Source organism: Quercus robur, chromosome 4 (genome assembly GCF_932294415.1).
Source record: "Quercus robur chromosome 4, dhQueRobu3.1, whole genome shotgun sequence".
Lineage (NCBI taxonomy): Eukaryota > Viridiplantae > Streptophyta > Magnoliopsida > Fagales > Fagaceae > Quercus > Quercus robur.
In genome coordinates, this window is record NC_065537.1 from 77,708,609 (window position 1) to 77,724,093 (window position 15,485).

The following is a 15,485-nucleotide window of genomic DNA, read 5'->3' on the forward strand; positions in this document are numbered from 1 at the left end:
ATATTAGAATCTTTTTGTAGAATTATTCCAATCACGTGCTTTCGGGTAATGGACCATTTGAGGTCTGTTTTGAAAACGCAATCAGAAAATGACGGAGGGGGAATTGTTGGACAAAATGTAATGGAAAAATATTTGAGTGGTATTGAGTGAATGAATTGAGGATAAAAAAACAAAGAGAATGAATTTGAAAAGTCGAATTTTACAGAAAAAAGTGGAGAGGAAAAGTGGCTACTGATTAAGAAGTTATGGAGAGAATTGAATAATTATTAATGTTATTTTTATAAGACAATAATTTTTCTTAAGTGGTAGTACCGTAGTGCAATAGAATTTCAAGGGAAAATATGTCAAAAACTAAAATAGTTCGGGCCTGTTAATTCGGTTACAAACTTAAAGGGTTAAGGCAATATCAATGCTAGTGATCAAAATGCAAAAGAAAACAACATCATATGATAGTTAGAGTAACTGCATCAGTCCATGTATAATCTTGCAAAATACAAAAAACAGCTCATTTTACACATTTTGATCAAAAAAACACCCACATCAGTGGGTGTAAAATTGTGCATAAATGCACAAGAGCTACAGTAACTGTGCATATATGCATGGTTACTATAACTCTTCTATACATTATTTTAATAATTTCTAATTTTGCTCATTTTTTTTCCTCTCTCTTCTCCATCTGCAAAACCAACACCCTTATCATCTACTTCTTCCTCTGATACACACACTTCTACATAGACAAAATCAAAAATCAACCACAGACACCACAAAACCAAACACACCCACACACGGATACACCAACAGAGACAAAGAGAGTGGATCGGCGCTTGTGGCGGATTGGCGCTTGTGACAGATTGGCACTTGTGGCGGATCGGCGCTTGTGGATCGGCGAGTATCGGTGCTTGGATCGGCATGCTTGGATCGGAGTTCTTCTTGCCGTACTTGGATTGGAGTTTCAAAGAGAAGAGTTTCTCGCCGTGCTTGGATCGGAGTTTCAGAGAGGGGTTTCAAATGGAATAGAGAGTCTCGTGAGTGGAGAGAGAGAGTTTGAGATAAAATAATAAAAAAAAGAGAGAAAATTATTATTTAAATAAAATAGATGGTAGAATAGACAAACTGATGTGGGTGTTTTGTAAAAATGGGCTTGTAAAATAGAAAAAGTAGGCCTTTAGTGTAAAATAGAAGGAAACTTTTACACTTACTGATGCGGTTGCACTTAGGATGGTATTTTTGTAATTCAATAAATGACTTTCTTATACTGTTATGGAGACAAATTTGCATGATTACATGTGTATTCCAAGACTTTTTTTTGAAGCTTTATTCTAGTAAACCATGGTAATCAATAGCGGAGTCAAGATTTTAGTTTAGGGGGGCAAGATCAAAAGACAATAATAAAAAAATAATCTAACATCATTAATCGATATTAATAATAAAATTATAAACTAATAGTAATTGTCATACAAAATCTATTAAAATTAAACAATTGTAAAATAACTAATTCATAGTTACTGAAGATCAATCATCAAAGTTAGAGATTAATCTATATACATAAAGTTTAGAGATCTAATTGGATTGCTCAAAATAAATTTCGACTTTTCTCTATTCTTCTAATTATTGAAAACTTTGGATTTATGGTAGAAACTCAAATTTGGCAACTATGAAAATGCCAGAGATGAAGGAGAAAAAAGTAATGGACATTTTAATGCTTTAATACCATACAAGACAAAAGTGCGGGCAGCTTTAACAAGTTTGGTGGCATTTATTTTATATCAGGCTGATTGTTTGAAGTGGGAGAAGTTGTTTTAGTAACACCACAAAATCTCATAATATTTTTACAATAAATTGAGGTGTTAAATGGAGGTGTTAGTATATTATTGGTCAAAATAAAATAAAATAAATTATCCTAAGATCTATCTCAACTAAAAACAATAGTACTGTGAAAATATTGTGAGATTTTGTTGTATCTCTAGACTTTATCAGTTGGAAGATTTGTTTTTTATTATTTATTTCATGGATTTTTTTTTTCCCTATTCTGTGTCACAGTAGCATAACTCAACTTTACATAAGTATATATAATGGAACTGTTTGGGAAAAATGCTCATACACCCCTTAAACTTTGAAGTAGTGGTCAAGACACCCCCTAAACTTTTTTATTAGCTAATTTACTTCATAAACTTTGCACATCTGCCAAATCAGTACCCCAGTTAGTTTACTGTTAAAAAACTAACGGAATAGTCACGTGAGACACACGTGACTTTTAAAAAACAAACTCAGTCCTGTTAATTTGAAACCAGATGGATTGAAGAAAACAAAGGAGAGTTAGGTCTGGCCGGAGAGAAAAGAGAAAGAGGCAGCCACCGCAGAACGTCACCCATCATCTCTTCGCCCGAGTCCCGACGGCGCTTGGTGGTTCTGCCGCTCTGTTTGACAGCCACCACTTGGTTGGTTTTTTTTTTTTTTTTTTTAATGCAAGTATTGTTATTTAAATCCACAGAGAGCTCTCTGTTTTATTGATATGCTTGTGCGAATTTCTATAAGAATTTTTTGGTTTGGTTTAATTTTTGGGGTTGGGTTTTTGTGAACTTGTTTGTTTCATAGAAGTTAATGGAATTTACAAATGAAACAAACATTAAATTTGGGGTTGAAATTACCGTATACATATCTGGTGAATGAATTATATTCTTTATATTGTTTTGCAATTGATGTTTTATGCGGCCAGTGATCTAGTGAATGTGTATTGCATCATTGCTTTTGAGTTTGCTATATAGTTGTTTGATGAAATGCATGAGAGAGATATGACTACTACTCTAATATATCAACTCTTTGATTCTTTTTTTCTTGCATTGCACCACTCCCCAGCATTGATTCTATTCAAAATATTGTTCAGTCTTCAATCTTCTCGTGTCTTGTTTAAATTGGCAAACTGTACAAATTGATGTTAACAAGTGAAGGTTATTGCAGTGAGGTTTATTTTTTCTGTTGCTTATGTAATTTATTGACTTGGCTCCATAAGATTTACGGATTTTTGACACATTTGTTTACAGTCATAGATGTTTTGCTTGCTACAAGCAGTATAACAAAGAGGAGAACCTAGTGCTGCACAAATGTTCTGCTTGACACATTTGTTTATTGTAAATCTTTTGAATCACTAAGGCAGCATGTTATTGGTGAGATTTTATTTCATATGCATTCTAATCCAGAGTATTACATATTTTTGTTTTCTTTTTTTGAATCCTTTGGTGCAAGCACTAGGTGCGAGGTTTTCATTTGTTAGTTTTGGTTTCAATTAATTGTGTTTGGTTTATAACTTGTGCATAGTCTAATAATTATTTTTTTCTCCTTGTGTAGGATTGTAATGTATGTAACTACTTTGAATGGCACGATATTGAATTCACCCCAAGGAGCAAAAGTGTTATTAATGGACTATTGGACACCAACCAAAGACTTAAGAATGAAGCAGCAATGAATAAGAGGATTTTTAAGTGGCTTAGTGTTTTTTGGTGGTTTCTTGGATCATCAGGGGATTGCGGTAGCCTTTTATTTATTATTAAGTTTTAATGTTAGACGTCATCTTTACATGAAGTGACTATTGATGTAGGAGTGCTAGAAAAAAAAAGGATTTGTAATGTAATATATCTATATATTTAGATTAAATTTAAAGTAATATATAAAAATGTTCACAAGTATGTAATGTTCAATTTGATTTTGGTCTAGTAAGATTTGGAAAAAGATTCTTGCTTCAGTTGCTTGTACTTTGCTTTTTATATAAAGGTTGTCATCACCAAATAAAAAAAAGCATTCTACTCATATTGAAACATCAAAGGAGAAAAAATAAGGAAAAATCTTATTAGAAATACAAAAATGATATTGTCCTCTTCAATTTCTTTATATGAAAAAATATAATTAAAAAAATATTCAATTTTTTACATCCCCATAGAAAAAAATAATTTAAAAAAGCCAAATCTTTGCTATTCAAGTATGATCATCTCCTTCACCATTCCAAACTCCCTAAAGTTACTTGCCCCAAATCTCTCTACTAATTCTATCATCCCCCAATCCAAAATCTTCATTTATATCATCATCAGATTCAACAGAGTCACTTAAATTGTAATCTTCATCATCCTCATCATCCTCCACACAAATTGGAACATTAACAAATCAAATTGGCCTTCAGCCTCAGTAGAATCATATTGGGATTTAAGGGGTGGTACATTTGGCATAGAAGGTGCATTTGTAGGGAGTGAAAGTGGACTTTCATCCATGGCTGCAACAAAAAAATTAATAAGAAGATTAATAGAAAGACCTGGAAAAGAAAAACAATATAGAAATGGGAGAAAAAAATACACTAAACTCCCTATCCATAAGCTAAATTGTTCCCTTAAAGCTAGTGATTTTCATCAGACTACTTATTTAGAGAAAACAATAAGGAGAATATAATTCATTACAAATGACCAATAAAGAGTCAAATAATTAGCAACTAGATAACACATCTAACAATATACACACCAAGTGCTAAAATATCACCTCTTGGCAAGCTTGCTAAACTGCACTCTAAATTGTGTTGTCCTTCTCTCTTATTCCACCAACTGAAAAGAGACATTATTATACAAGACATGAGAAGACCAGAGACTAAACAGTATTTTGAATAGTATAAATGTAGAATACAATAAAACAACCTCCAAGAAGCCATTTTTCCACAAAATACAATCAAACAAACTGTGTAAAATAATCACTACCTTTACAAATTTTCTTCTACAAAATTTTTTTTTTTGAACTATTAAAAGTAACTTCAAAATGTAATCTTCCGCTAGAGAACAGAATCAAAGAGTTGATATATTAGAGTAGTAGTCATATCTCTCTCATGCATTTCATCAAACAACTATATAGCAAACTCAAAAGCAATGATGCAATACACATTCACTAGATCACTGGCCGCATAAAACATCAATTGCAAAACAATATAAAGAATATAATTCATTCACCAGATATGTATACGGTAATTTCAACCCCAAATTTAATGTTTGTTTCATTTGTAAATTCCATTAACTTCTATGAAACAAACAAGTTCACAAAAACCCAACCCCAAAAATTAAACCAAACCAAAAAATTCTTATAGAAATTCGCACAAGCATATCAATAAAACAGAGAGCTCTCTGTGGATTTAAATAACAATACTTGCATCAAAAAAAAAAAAAAAAAAAAACCAACCAAGTGGTGGCTGTCAAACAGAGCGGCAGAACCACCAAGCGCCGTCGGGACTCGGGCGAAGAGATGATGGGTGACGTTCTGCGGTGGCTGCCTCTTTCTCTTTTCTCTCCGGCCAGACCTAACTCTCCTTTGTTTTCTTCAATCCATCTGGTTTCAAATTAACAGGACTGAGTTTGTTTTTTAAAAGTCACGTGTGTCTCACGTGACTATTCCGTTAGTTTTTTAACAGTAAACTAACTGGGGTACTGATTTGGCAGATGTGCAAAGTTTATGAAGTAAATTAGCTAATAAAAAAGTTTAGGGGGTGTCTTGGCCACTACTTCAAAGTTTAAGGGGTGTATGAGCATTTTTCCCGAACTGTTTAGGAGGAGTCAGAAGGGGCAGGTCCCCCCCCCCCCCTTCCTCACTCCCCTTTGGCTCCGCCTCTGGTTTTAGTAACACTATAAAATTTTATAATATTTTTACAATAAATTGAGGTGTTAGTACATCATTGGTCAAAATAAAATAAACTAAATTATTCTTAGATCTATCTCAATTAAAAACAAGAGTATTGTGAAAATATTGTGAGATTTTGTTGTGTCTCTAGACTTTATTAGTTGGAAGATCTGTTTTTCATGTCAAGTACAGTTTGTATAAATAAAAAAGTTTCTTCGTTTTTCCTATTCTATGTCAGAAGCATAACTCAACTTTACATAAGTATATATAATGGACTTTTCAGGAAAAGTTAGGGGGGGTGGTGGGGTGGAGGTGCCTCGCCCACCTTTGGCTCCGCCCCTGGTCATACATGTCATAGGAGTGCACTTATGTATGAACATTGAGAAATCCAACATTAATTATTGATTGAAAAGTTTATAAATTCAGGCTTCTCTCTTCTTCATTGGATTAGTCTTTTTTTATTGAAGTACATGCGGTTTTACAAATGGTAGTAGAGCAATGTCCAACTCATTGGTAGCACCATGCACATCATAAGTTGTGCCATGCCATGATTTATGCTTGTGAGTAGGGATGAAAATTTAAACCCGCATCCATGAGTACCCACCTCACCCTCCCTTAATGGATGGGTTTTACCCTCCCTGCATAACAAATGGGGTGGGGATGGGTGTTAACATTTCCCCCCACACCTACTCAGTTTATATTTAAATAATTAAAAATTATTTTTATAGGTTTTTTTTATAAGATATATGTGTATGTGTGTTTTTAGCCTTCTAACTTTAAATTTATAATATTTTTTATATTATATTATTAAATTTATACTTTCATGTTTTAATATTTACGTTGTTTATATTTTTAATTGTTGTATTGCTATGTTTGAATTGTTTTTGTATATCTTATTATTTGTATTGTTGTATTGTTATGTTTTTGAGTAGGTTTTGTCATGTTTGAACTTTTTTTTTTTTTAATATATTATGTTTTATGAGTTTTAATTTAATGCATTCAAAATAAAATTTTAATAAATTTTGTATATATATATATATATATATATATATATATATATATATATATAATTTGGGTGTTACGGGATGGGTACCCACTAGAATGGGGTAGGAAAAAAAAATGTCCCAAAGAGGAAGCAGGGCAGGGCGGAGAATAGGAAACCCACCCCATACCTGCCCCATTGCCTTTCCTACTTGTGAGGCTGTAGTTGCAGTTCTATATGCCAAATAAAACATAAAATGTTAAAGATATATTAGCCGATAGTATAGGCCCAACCTTGATTCTACTTTGTGTGCAAGTCAGGTTTCCTACTTGTACTAGAAGTCTATTAGTCTAGGGTTTAGTCTACCATATAAACCCATATTATGTTTTATTATAACACAGGTTTTGTACTACACTATTATATAATAAAGATGTAGCCCTTAAGAGTTTTCTCTATGGACGTAAGCCATAAGGTTGAATCACGTAACCCTAGTGTTTTTGTGTTCCTATTTTATGCTTCCCTCTTCCGCATTTATTCAAGCATATTCAACATGGAATATATTATAGCTAATATTTAACTTAAAAATACACAGTCAAGTCAAAGAAAATTTGCACAGGCATAGTAAGGTGAGATAGGAAATTTTTGCCACCCTTATTGTGCAAGTGTATGATACCTACTAACAACATGTAGGAAAATTGACTTAAGCATGGTGTGAAAAATACGTGGAAGGAAGTGGAGGCCTAAGGGAAGGGAGGCTAGGGAGCCAGGGCCCTACCTTTTCCAAATCCCACCATCCCTCTCTTTTTTTTTTTTTCTTTTTTTTTTTTTCAAAAGTAAATTTAATGTAAAAATTTAAGCAATAGCTTCCAATAATTATTTTTTTTTTTATAATTTTAAAAATAATAATAATATTATTCGTATTACATTTGTGTAAGTGATCAAAGCGTCACTTTTTTTTTCTCCTATTATTATGGATGTACCAATGTGGGTGAGGAAGGTCGAAGAGAAGGAACCATGAATAAAACCCACTCAAGGTATAACTGGGCCCGATTGTTCATCAAATCTGGCCCAGCCTAGTCAGAAAAATTGAAGCACTAGGTGGAACAGGGAAACTAAGGATGGAAATTTGCTTGAGGAAGCCGAGGAGCAGAAACTTCTCAGGAGACAAGAGATAAGCCACAAAGGCTAGGGGTTGGGAAGCCAAGGAAGATCATTGTGACATACGAATAAGAGCGAGAGGAAACTTCCAAAGAAAGCATCCATTACCTCTGCATTTAATGCACTGCATCAACTTAGCCTGTTGCATTAATGGCAGAATGACCCCTAAACAGTGCCCACACAACTTGTAACCTACTCTACCACCACCAGTAAGGCAGTGATAGGACAAGTATCCAAAGAAAGATCAAAGGAAAATACGTCAAAAACTAAAATAGTTCGGGGCCTGTTTTTTGGTTACAAACTAAAAGGGTTAAGGCAATATCGATGCTAGTGGTCAAAATGCAAAAGAAAACAACATCAAATGATAGTTAGAAGTTAGAACCGTAGAAGAGAATGTGTAAAGTCATGACTCATGACCTATAAAAAGTTCAACATTTTATTTTAAATGTAGGTTTATTGATAATTTGGATTTTATTTTTAGAATTATTAATTAATTAGGATGGTATTTTTGTAATTCAATAAATGACTTTCTTATACTGTTATGGAGACAAATTTGCATGATTACATGGGTGTTCCATGACTTTTTAAGCTTTATTCTAGTAAACCATGGTAGTCAGTGGTGGAGTCAGGATTTTAGTTTAGGGGGGCAAGATCAAAATACAATAATAATAATAAAAAAATCTAAAATCATTAATCGATATTAATAATAAAATTATAAACAAACAGTAATTGTCATACAAAATCTATTAAAATTAAACAATTGTAAAACATCTAATTCATAGTTACTGAAGATCAATCATAAAAGTAAGAGATTCATCTATATACATAAAGTTTAGAGATCTAATTTGATTGCTCAAAATAAATTTCAACTTTTCTCTATTCTTCTAATTATTTAAAATTTTGGATTTATGGTAGAAACCACGTGACAATCCATGAATTTGATGATGCCAATGTTCTTTAGAACCCCCTTTTAGTGTCAACCTTGTGGTTACGGTCCCAATCTTGAACTTTCTTGTCTCCATAATTGTTATGGAGTTCAAATATAAAATAAAAGGCATGATACAAAGAATCAAAGGTAGAAAATAGCCTCACGGATCAATGTCTACACAGGAACTTGAAAAACGGAGAGATGTATTGGGGTTTGGCCTTTTGGGACTGAAGAAAAATAGCGTGCGTCTAAATTCTGAAAGAGGGAGAGGAGTAGAGGCTGTGTAGGTATCAAGAAAGGAAGAGTAATTGTTTTCTATTTTATAATATTTGAGCTTTTCATAAAATAAAACTTAAAAAAAATTAAATACAAATTAATGATGTGGAAAATTAAGAAGCTTGCAAAGCTGACGTGTCAAAATTTTAAAGGTCAATAAAAAGTCAAAAACTTAGATTTTATATTATACTAGTATTATGCCTGTGCGATGCACGGCTTAATAAAAAATATTTTGATAATATAATTAAATTGAATAACAATTAAAATGGGGAAAAAAAGGGTTACATGGAAGATGTATATTATGTAAGTTCAAGTTTAGCATTTTTTTTTTCAAAAAAAAAAATTATAAAAAATTATAAAAACTATGGCAAATTGTAAAAATAGTCTAACAATTATTAATGAAATCTCTCTCTCTATCTCTCTCTCTCTATGTGTGTGTGTGTATATAAAAGATAAAAAAAAAAAATATATATATATATATATATATCTATTTTTCTTAAAATCTAAAAAATAATTGAATTTTGTATATCTGTCCTTATATATATAATATATCTAATTACAATGATCAATAAAAACTTTTATAATTTTTTAAATAATTCCTATCTATTTATGAAGAGGGGATCATCCTAAAAGAATTAATTCAAAATTTAAGATTAAAAAATAAATTGTACTTGCACACCTAAAAGAAATTTAATTTTTATTTCTTATTTTAATTTTTAAATTATCTGTTTTAGTGTTGATTTTATTCAAATGGTTATAAGTTATATCAGACATTCTAACTTAATAATAAATAAAAAATATTTTTTTTTGAGAAGAATATAAGCGTAGTTTTATTAAATATAGCAAACTAATTAAGACAACTCGGATTGGAACACAGCGTCCAAATCTCCAGGTAGATCTTCTACCCAAACATCAGTATCTGCAGTTGAAACTGCTCTCCTAGCTAAACAATGAGCTAATTTATTCCCATCCCGACCAACATGCTGGTAACTACAGTGCCTCAAAGTAGCCCCTAACCTCTTAGTTTCATTAACCACATGACCATACAGAGTCTTACACCCACTAGAAGCATTTAAAGCTTGCACAACCCGCAGACAATCACCCTCCAAAATAACATAAAAAAGGCTTAGTTCTCTAGCAAACTCCATAGCTCGTTCGACAGCCAAGGCTTCAGCTATCTCCACTGTACAAGGAAGACCAATCCTCTGACTCAAGGCAGCAATAACTTGGCCTGAATGATCACGATACACAATGCTAAGTCCTGCATAGCGCAGCTCTTCAAATAACGCAGCATCAAAATTAGCTTTGTAGGAACCATCAAGAGGAGGTGACCAACGAGCTAGAGGGCAACACATAGACCTTTGCTGCTCCTGATCATTGGCATCCTAGAATTCACGAACCATCATTCTCGCCCGGTCTTCAATCTCATGAATCAGCCATGAAGTTTGTCTCACTCTGATCCTGTTTGTCTAACTTAATGGAACATTTTAACTTACTAATAAATAAATATAACACCCTAACTTAAAGTAATGTTTGTAATTGTATTGTGCTTTAGTCTTTAAGAAAACATATATTATTTTTTTTCTCATAAAAAAACACAGATATTAATATTACACATGAAAAAATAATGAATTCAATAATTGAAACAGTTGAAAACAAAAATAAGCCAAAATCCCAATTCAATAATGAAAAAATATCCAAATTTCTGAACTTAAAAAAAAAATAAAAGGGAAAACGGACTTAAGTAAAATAGACTTACATAGGAATTTGGATGGATGGTTATAAGAACATTTTTAGATCCTTCTTTTTCTCTTGTATCCAATTTCATGTTTAATAGCAAATTTTGCTTTTAATTAAAGAAGATAGATTACATGGAATAAAGCACCAAAAAAAAAAAAAAATAACAAACAAAATCCACATATAATAAAATATTGATGTCAACAATAGATAATCATGTGATAAGAAAATAAAAAATAAAAATATATTACTTACTATATTGACGTCTAAAAAAAAAAAATACTAAAAGGTGCGATCAAACATAGAATTTCAGCCTATCTATAAAACTTGTTGATAAAAATCATATAATATATAATAAAAAGGCAACAAATACATAAAATTAATTCAATTTGATGAAAGGAAAAAACAAAATACCTGCAAGATTGTAGATAGGGTAGAGAGTAGAAGGGAAGAATATAGTAAATAATTGTAAGGTATGTAGTAGAAAGAATAATACACTAAAAAACTGTGTGTATATATAAAAAGAATTTTAGGTTGTGAAGAAGATGATATGAACAAAAAGGAGTTTAAGTGAAACTCAAATACTTTTTTTTTTAAACTTTATTATTAGGAAAAAGATGACATAGGATGCAAATTTATCCAAAAAAAGAAGAAGAAACGTAGTAAAAAAAAAAACGTATTTTTGTTTCACGTATTTTTTTTTTAATTTTATCTTTTTTCTTTCATGTATTTTTTATCTCTCTTTTTTATTTAAATTCTATCATTTTTTATATATAGGTAATTCTATCATATTGATTTTAGGTTTTGTTGATAACATTTTAGATAGACACAAATGTAGTTGTAGTTGTAGTTGTAAATCAAATTCTACTTTCTTTTGTTACTTGACTATTAGGAAAAAGATGACATAAAATGCATATTTATCCAAAAAAAAGTAACTTAAAAAAAATTAACAAAAATGAACATATGTTAATATGCAATAGTATTCAATTCTATCTTTTTATTTATTTATTTATTTATTTACTTTATTCTATGTATTTTTTATTTTTTGAAATTTTGTCCCTTTTTTTAGGTAATTCTATCCTATTCAATTCATTTTAGGCTTTGCCAATAATATTTTAGATAGACCAACCAAATAAATTTAATCTCTTTTTGAAATTTTAGAAAATTATTATTGTAGGTTGCACATTTTGTTAAAACACATAGTTATTTTATCCAAAAAATTTAATAAAAACAAATATATTGTAAAAAATAAGGATTAGATGAAGAATTTGGATTATAATCAAATTAAGATTTTTATCAACTTAGAAATTATAGGAAAAGAAAAATTGTATATATTTTTTCTTAAAATCTAAAAATCTAAAAATATGTTTGCAATTTAGTGAAACCACTTGGTGCAACCACGGCTTCTAAGCCAAACTTTTATTATATAGTATATGATATAAATAATAATAATAAATCTTTAAAAAAAATAGACTTAAACTATATATAAGGTTAGAATAAAGTTACAATTTGTGCAACTCCTAATTAATTTTATATCACTTACTAATTTAATATGTACAAGAAATAGTAGACTGGAAAAAAATTCAACCACCACATTGCTGCCCTTTGAATCTAGATACACATACATCTTCGACCGTAGAAATCAAGGTATGGAGTGTGGATTTGTTACATGATTAGCCCATTGCAAAAAAGGATTAAGAAGGCATTGAAGGACTGAATATGAACTAGGAGTTACACATCCTAATTAATTTTTTATAGCAGATTGAAAAAAAAAGTTTCTTGTCACCAGCCAAATATATAGTTTGGACTAAGGAAAGCTTCTCAAAAAAAAAAAAAAAAAAAAAAAAGTAGGGAAAGGAACTTCTTTCTATTTTTGCTAAGTGCTTTGCTCCCCCATCTCTAACTGGATACATGGAAGGAAATGTATCATCAAGATTACTATAAAAGCTAAGATTATTTAGACACAAGTTCTTTAACAAACCAATAATTCGGTCTTTACCAAAAAAAAAAAAAAAAGACAGAAAACATTTTTAAAGAAGAGCCCTTTGGACTAGTCTTTAACCAATAAAATCTATGAGCAATTAACTTTACACATTTTCAATAAAATCTATGAAAAACTGGGAAATTTTTTTAAACTCCTCATTTTGAATTTTTTTTTTGTTTTATTTCTCTAATATGGATTTTTTTTTTCTTTCTGTTTCTAATTTTTTAGATCCTAACTTTGCTTTTAAAAATACCAATTAAAATATTATATTATTATTTTAGTAGCAACATAAGCATGAAGTGTGCCAACTGTGCAATCCATTAGCCATATAAGCATTTTTTGTTAGTGAGTTAACAGTAGGAACCAAATTGACTGTGGGGGCCGGCCCAGAAATGATGGGCTATTCCGAACTCAGGCCCATCCGAGGAGCTTACTATCCGAGGAGGAGCCTCGTATGCAGCATTACCAACCCCAACAGCTCCAAGGAAACCCGTCCGAGAAGCAATTCGTCCTCGGACATCATGAAGCCAGACGAGAAACTCTGCTCAGCCATTTCAGCTCACCTTCCCCAACATATAAAACGAATTAAATTTAAAATATCTCACTGAAGGCTACCACCACATTAATTGCGCCCCAACCACCCTCTTGGCCGCATTAATGAGGAAAAGACCCCTGAACAGTACCGCCTTGGCCTCTGCAACTCACAAAGAGTCTGATGAGGGCGTCTGATGGGACAGGTGCTCGAGTGGATGCTTGGATGGCTAACAGGTGTAAGGCTGGGATGAAAAGATGAAGAATATATAATGTAAATGAAGTCCCTCAAAGAGGGAGGCGGAAGAAGGAGAACTGTAAGAGAGAAAGAGGGAAATAAAATCAAACTTGAGGAATCCTTCTTGGTGTTCTTATTTTTCTTTCTGCAAGCAGTATACTATATGCAATAGACCCGCTAGTGTCATTGAGGCTAAGCTCTTTAACCCATTCTCTACAAGTATTTATTGTGGGTTGTGCTTTGGACCAGGGCCGGATCAACACCAGTTGGGCCAGGAAAATCGTGCAACTACAATTGGCGCCGTCTGTGGGAAGAGCTAGGGCATCAGCTAGTGCAACAGTCGAGCATGGAAGAAATAGATCCACACCAGGAGGATCCTCATCAAGCTAACTCCCAACGAACACAACCCGCCGAGTCCCAGAGGCAAAATAACCCAACCAACCAGGGCAGCAGGGGGAATCGTGAGGGGAGTGCGCATACCACCCGGACGAGTCAAAGTCACACAGAGATAGGAAGTCACGTGTCTCAGAGGCGAAATAGTCACCAGGCCATGCAGCGAGAGATAGATGACCTGAAAAGGAAGCTACGACGTGTACAGCGAAGACGATCTCCCTCTGACTCAGGCGAGTCTTCTAAGGCGGAGGACATGAGTTACAGACGAAGGTCAAGGACCCCCCCAAGCGAGACTTTTTCTTACGTAAAGGAACCACGCCCAGTACGGAAGTATGAGATCCCATCCAGCAGAGGTTCAGGGAGCGACGCCATGAAGAAGGCGTTGGATCAGGTTTCAAGATCACCCTTCATGAATAGAATCGAAGGGGCTAAGCTGCCAAGACGCTTTAACCAACCGGCGTTCATCATCTATACCGGCAGAACGGACCCGGTAGAGCACGTGAGTCAATTCAACCAGAAAATGGCGATATATTCACAAAACGAAGCCCTAATGTGCAAGATCTTCCCGTCCAGCTTGGGATCGATGGCAATGAGGTGGTTCAACAGCCTGAGGACAAACTCCGTAGGCTCCTACAAGCAGCTCACTCAAGCTTTTTGCTCCCGCTTTATTACAAATACCAGAGTCCCTCGACCGCTCAGTTCGCTGCTGTCCTTGTCCATGCATGAAGGGGAAACTCTGAAAGCATACTCGGATAGGTATTGGGAAGTGTATAACGATTTAGACGACGACCATGATAACGTTGCTATCAGCACGTTCAAAAGCGGCCTCCCTACCTGGCATGGCTTGAGGAAATCCCTCACCGGAAAACCAGTTACTGACGTCCAACAGTTAATGGATAGGATCGACAAGTACAAAAGGGTGGAGGAGGATCAGCTGCAAGGGAAGGGGAAGGAGAAGGTTGTCCCCTTTAAAGGAAGTGATTTCAGGACGGAACGTCACAATCCTGGTCAGCCGAGGAGAGATTTTCCGCGACAAACTGGGCAGAGCAACCCGCAAACAGTGAATGCCGTATTCAGAGAGCCGGTGCAACAGGTACTGGAAAAAGTAAGGGATGAACCCTATTTCAGATGGCCGGGAAAGATGGCTGGAAACCCTGCCAACCGTAATCAGAACCTGTATTGCCAATATCATCAGGACCACGGGCATACTACTGAGGACTGCAGGAGTCTGTGGAATCACCTAGATCAATTGGTCCGAGAAGGAAAGCTACGTCACCTGCTACACCCATCGAGCGGCCATCCTGGCCCAGCAACACAAGAACCTCGAAGAGACGTGTCTTTAAGACCCCCCACCGGGACGATACATGTCATCCTCGCTGCACCAGGAAGAACTGGGCCACCCATCCCCAGGGTATTAGCCGTGGACTGTCTTCCCTCCGAGGGCAGACAAAGGGAGCCCAAAAGGATAAAGAAGGGAAGCTCTTTGATACTGGGATTCTCGGATGAGGATAAGGAAGGAACAATTCAGCCTCACGATGACGCCTTGGTGGTCACCTTGCGGATTGGGGGTTTCGATGTGAAAAGGGTATTAGTAGACTCTGGAAGTGCGGTGGAGATA

General features: G+C 33.9%; 1 protein-coding gene and 2 long non-coding RNA genes across 4 annotated transcripts; 1 reads left to right on the plus strand and 2 right to left on the minus strand.

The window, feature by feature from the left end:
* Positions 1 to 2,133: 2,133 nt before the first annotated feature.
* Positions 2,134 to 3,726, plus strand: LOC126723821 (uncharacterized). Its single transcript, XR_007654481.1, has 2 exons — positions 2,134 to 2,438; positions 3,346 to 3,726. It is a non-coding gene; the product is annotated as an uncharacterized LOC126723821 (long non-coding RNA).
* A 125-nt stretch (positions 3,727 to 3,851) lies between these two features.
* Positions 3,852 to 5,451, minus strand: LOC126723819 (uncharacterized). Of its 2 annotated transcripts, XR_007654479.1 has the most exons (3): positions 5,206 to 5,451; positions 4,522 to 4,583; positions 3,852 to 4,261 (listed from the first exon to the last, which is right to left on the minus strand). It is a non-coding gene; the product is annotated as an uncharacterized LOC126723819 (long non-coding RNA). The 2 variants fall into 2 exon arrangements; XR_007654478.1 differs by lacking the exon at positions 5,206 to 5,451 and having other exon boundaries at positions 4,522 to 5,174.
* Positions 5,452 to 9,835: 4,384 nt separating this feature from the next.
* Positions 9,836 to 10,339, minus strand: LOC126722661 (uncharacterized). Its single transcript, XM_050425804.1, has one exon. The coding sequence runs from the start codon at positions 10,337 to 10,339 to the stop codon at positions 9,836 to 9,838; it is 504 nt and encodes a 167-aa protein (XP_050281761.1).
* Between the last annotated feature and the right edge of the window lie 5,146 nt (positions 10,340 to 15,485).

What these genes read in the sequence shown, in the direction of transcription:
- LOC126722661 (XM_050425804.1), bottom strand. Translation starts at nt 10,339, where the DNA reads ATGTGTTGCCCTCTAGCTCGTTGGTCACCTCCTCTTGATGGTTCCTAC.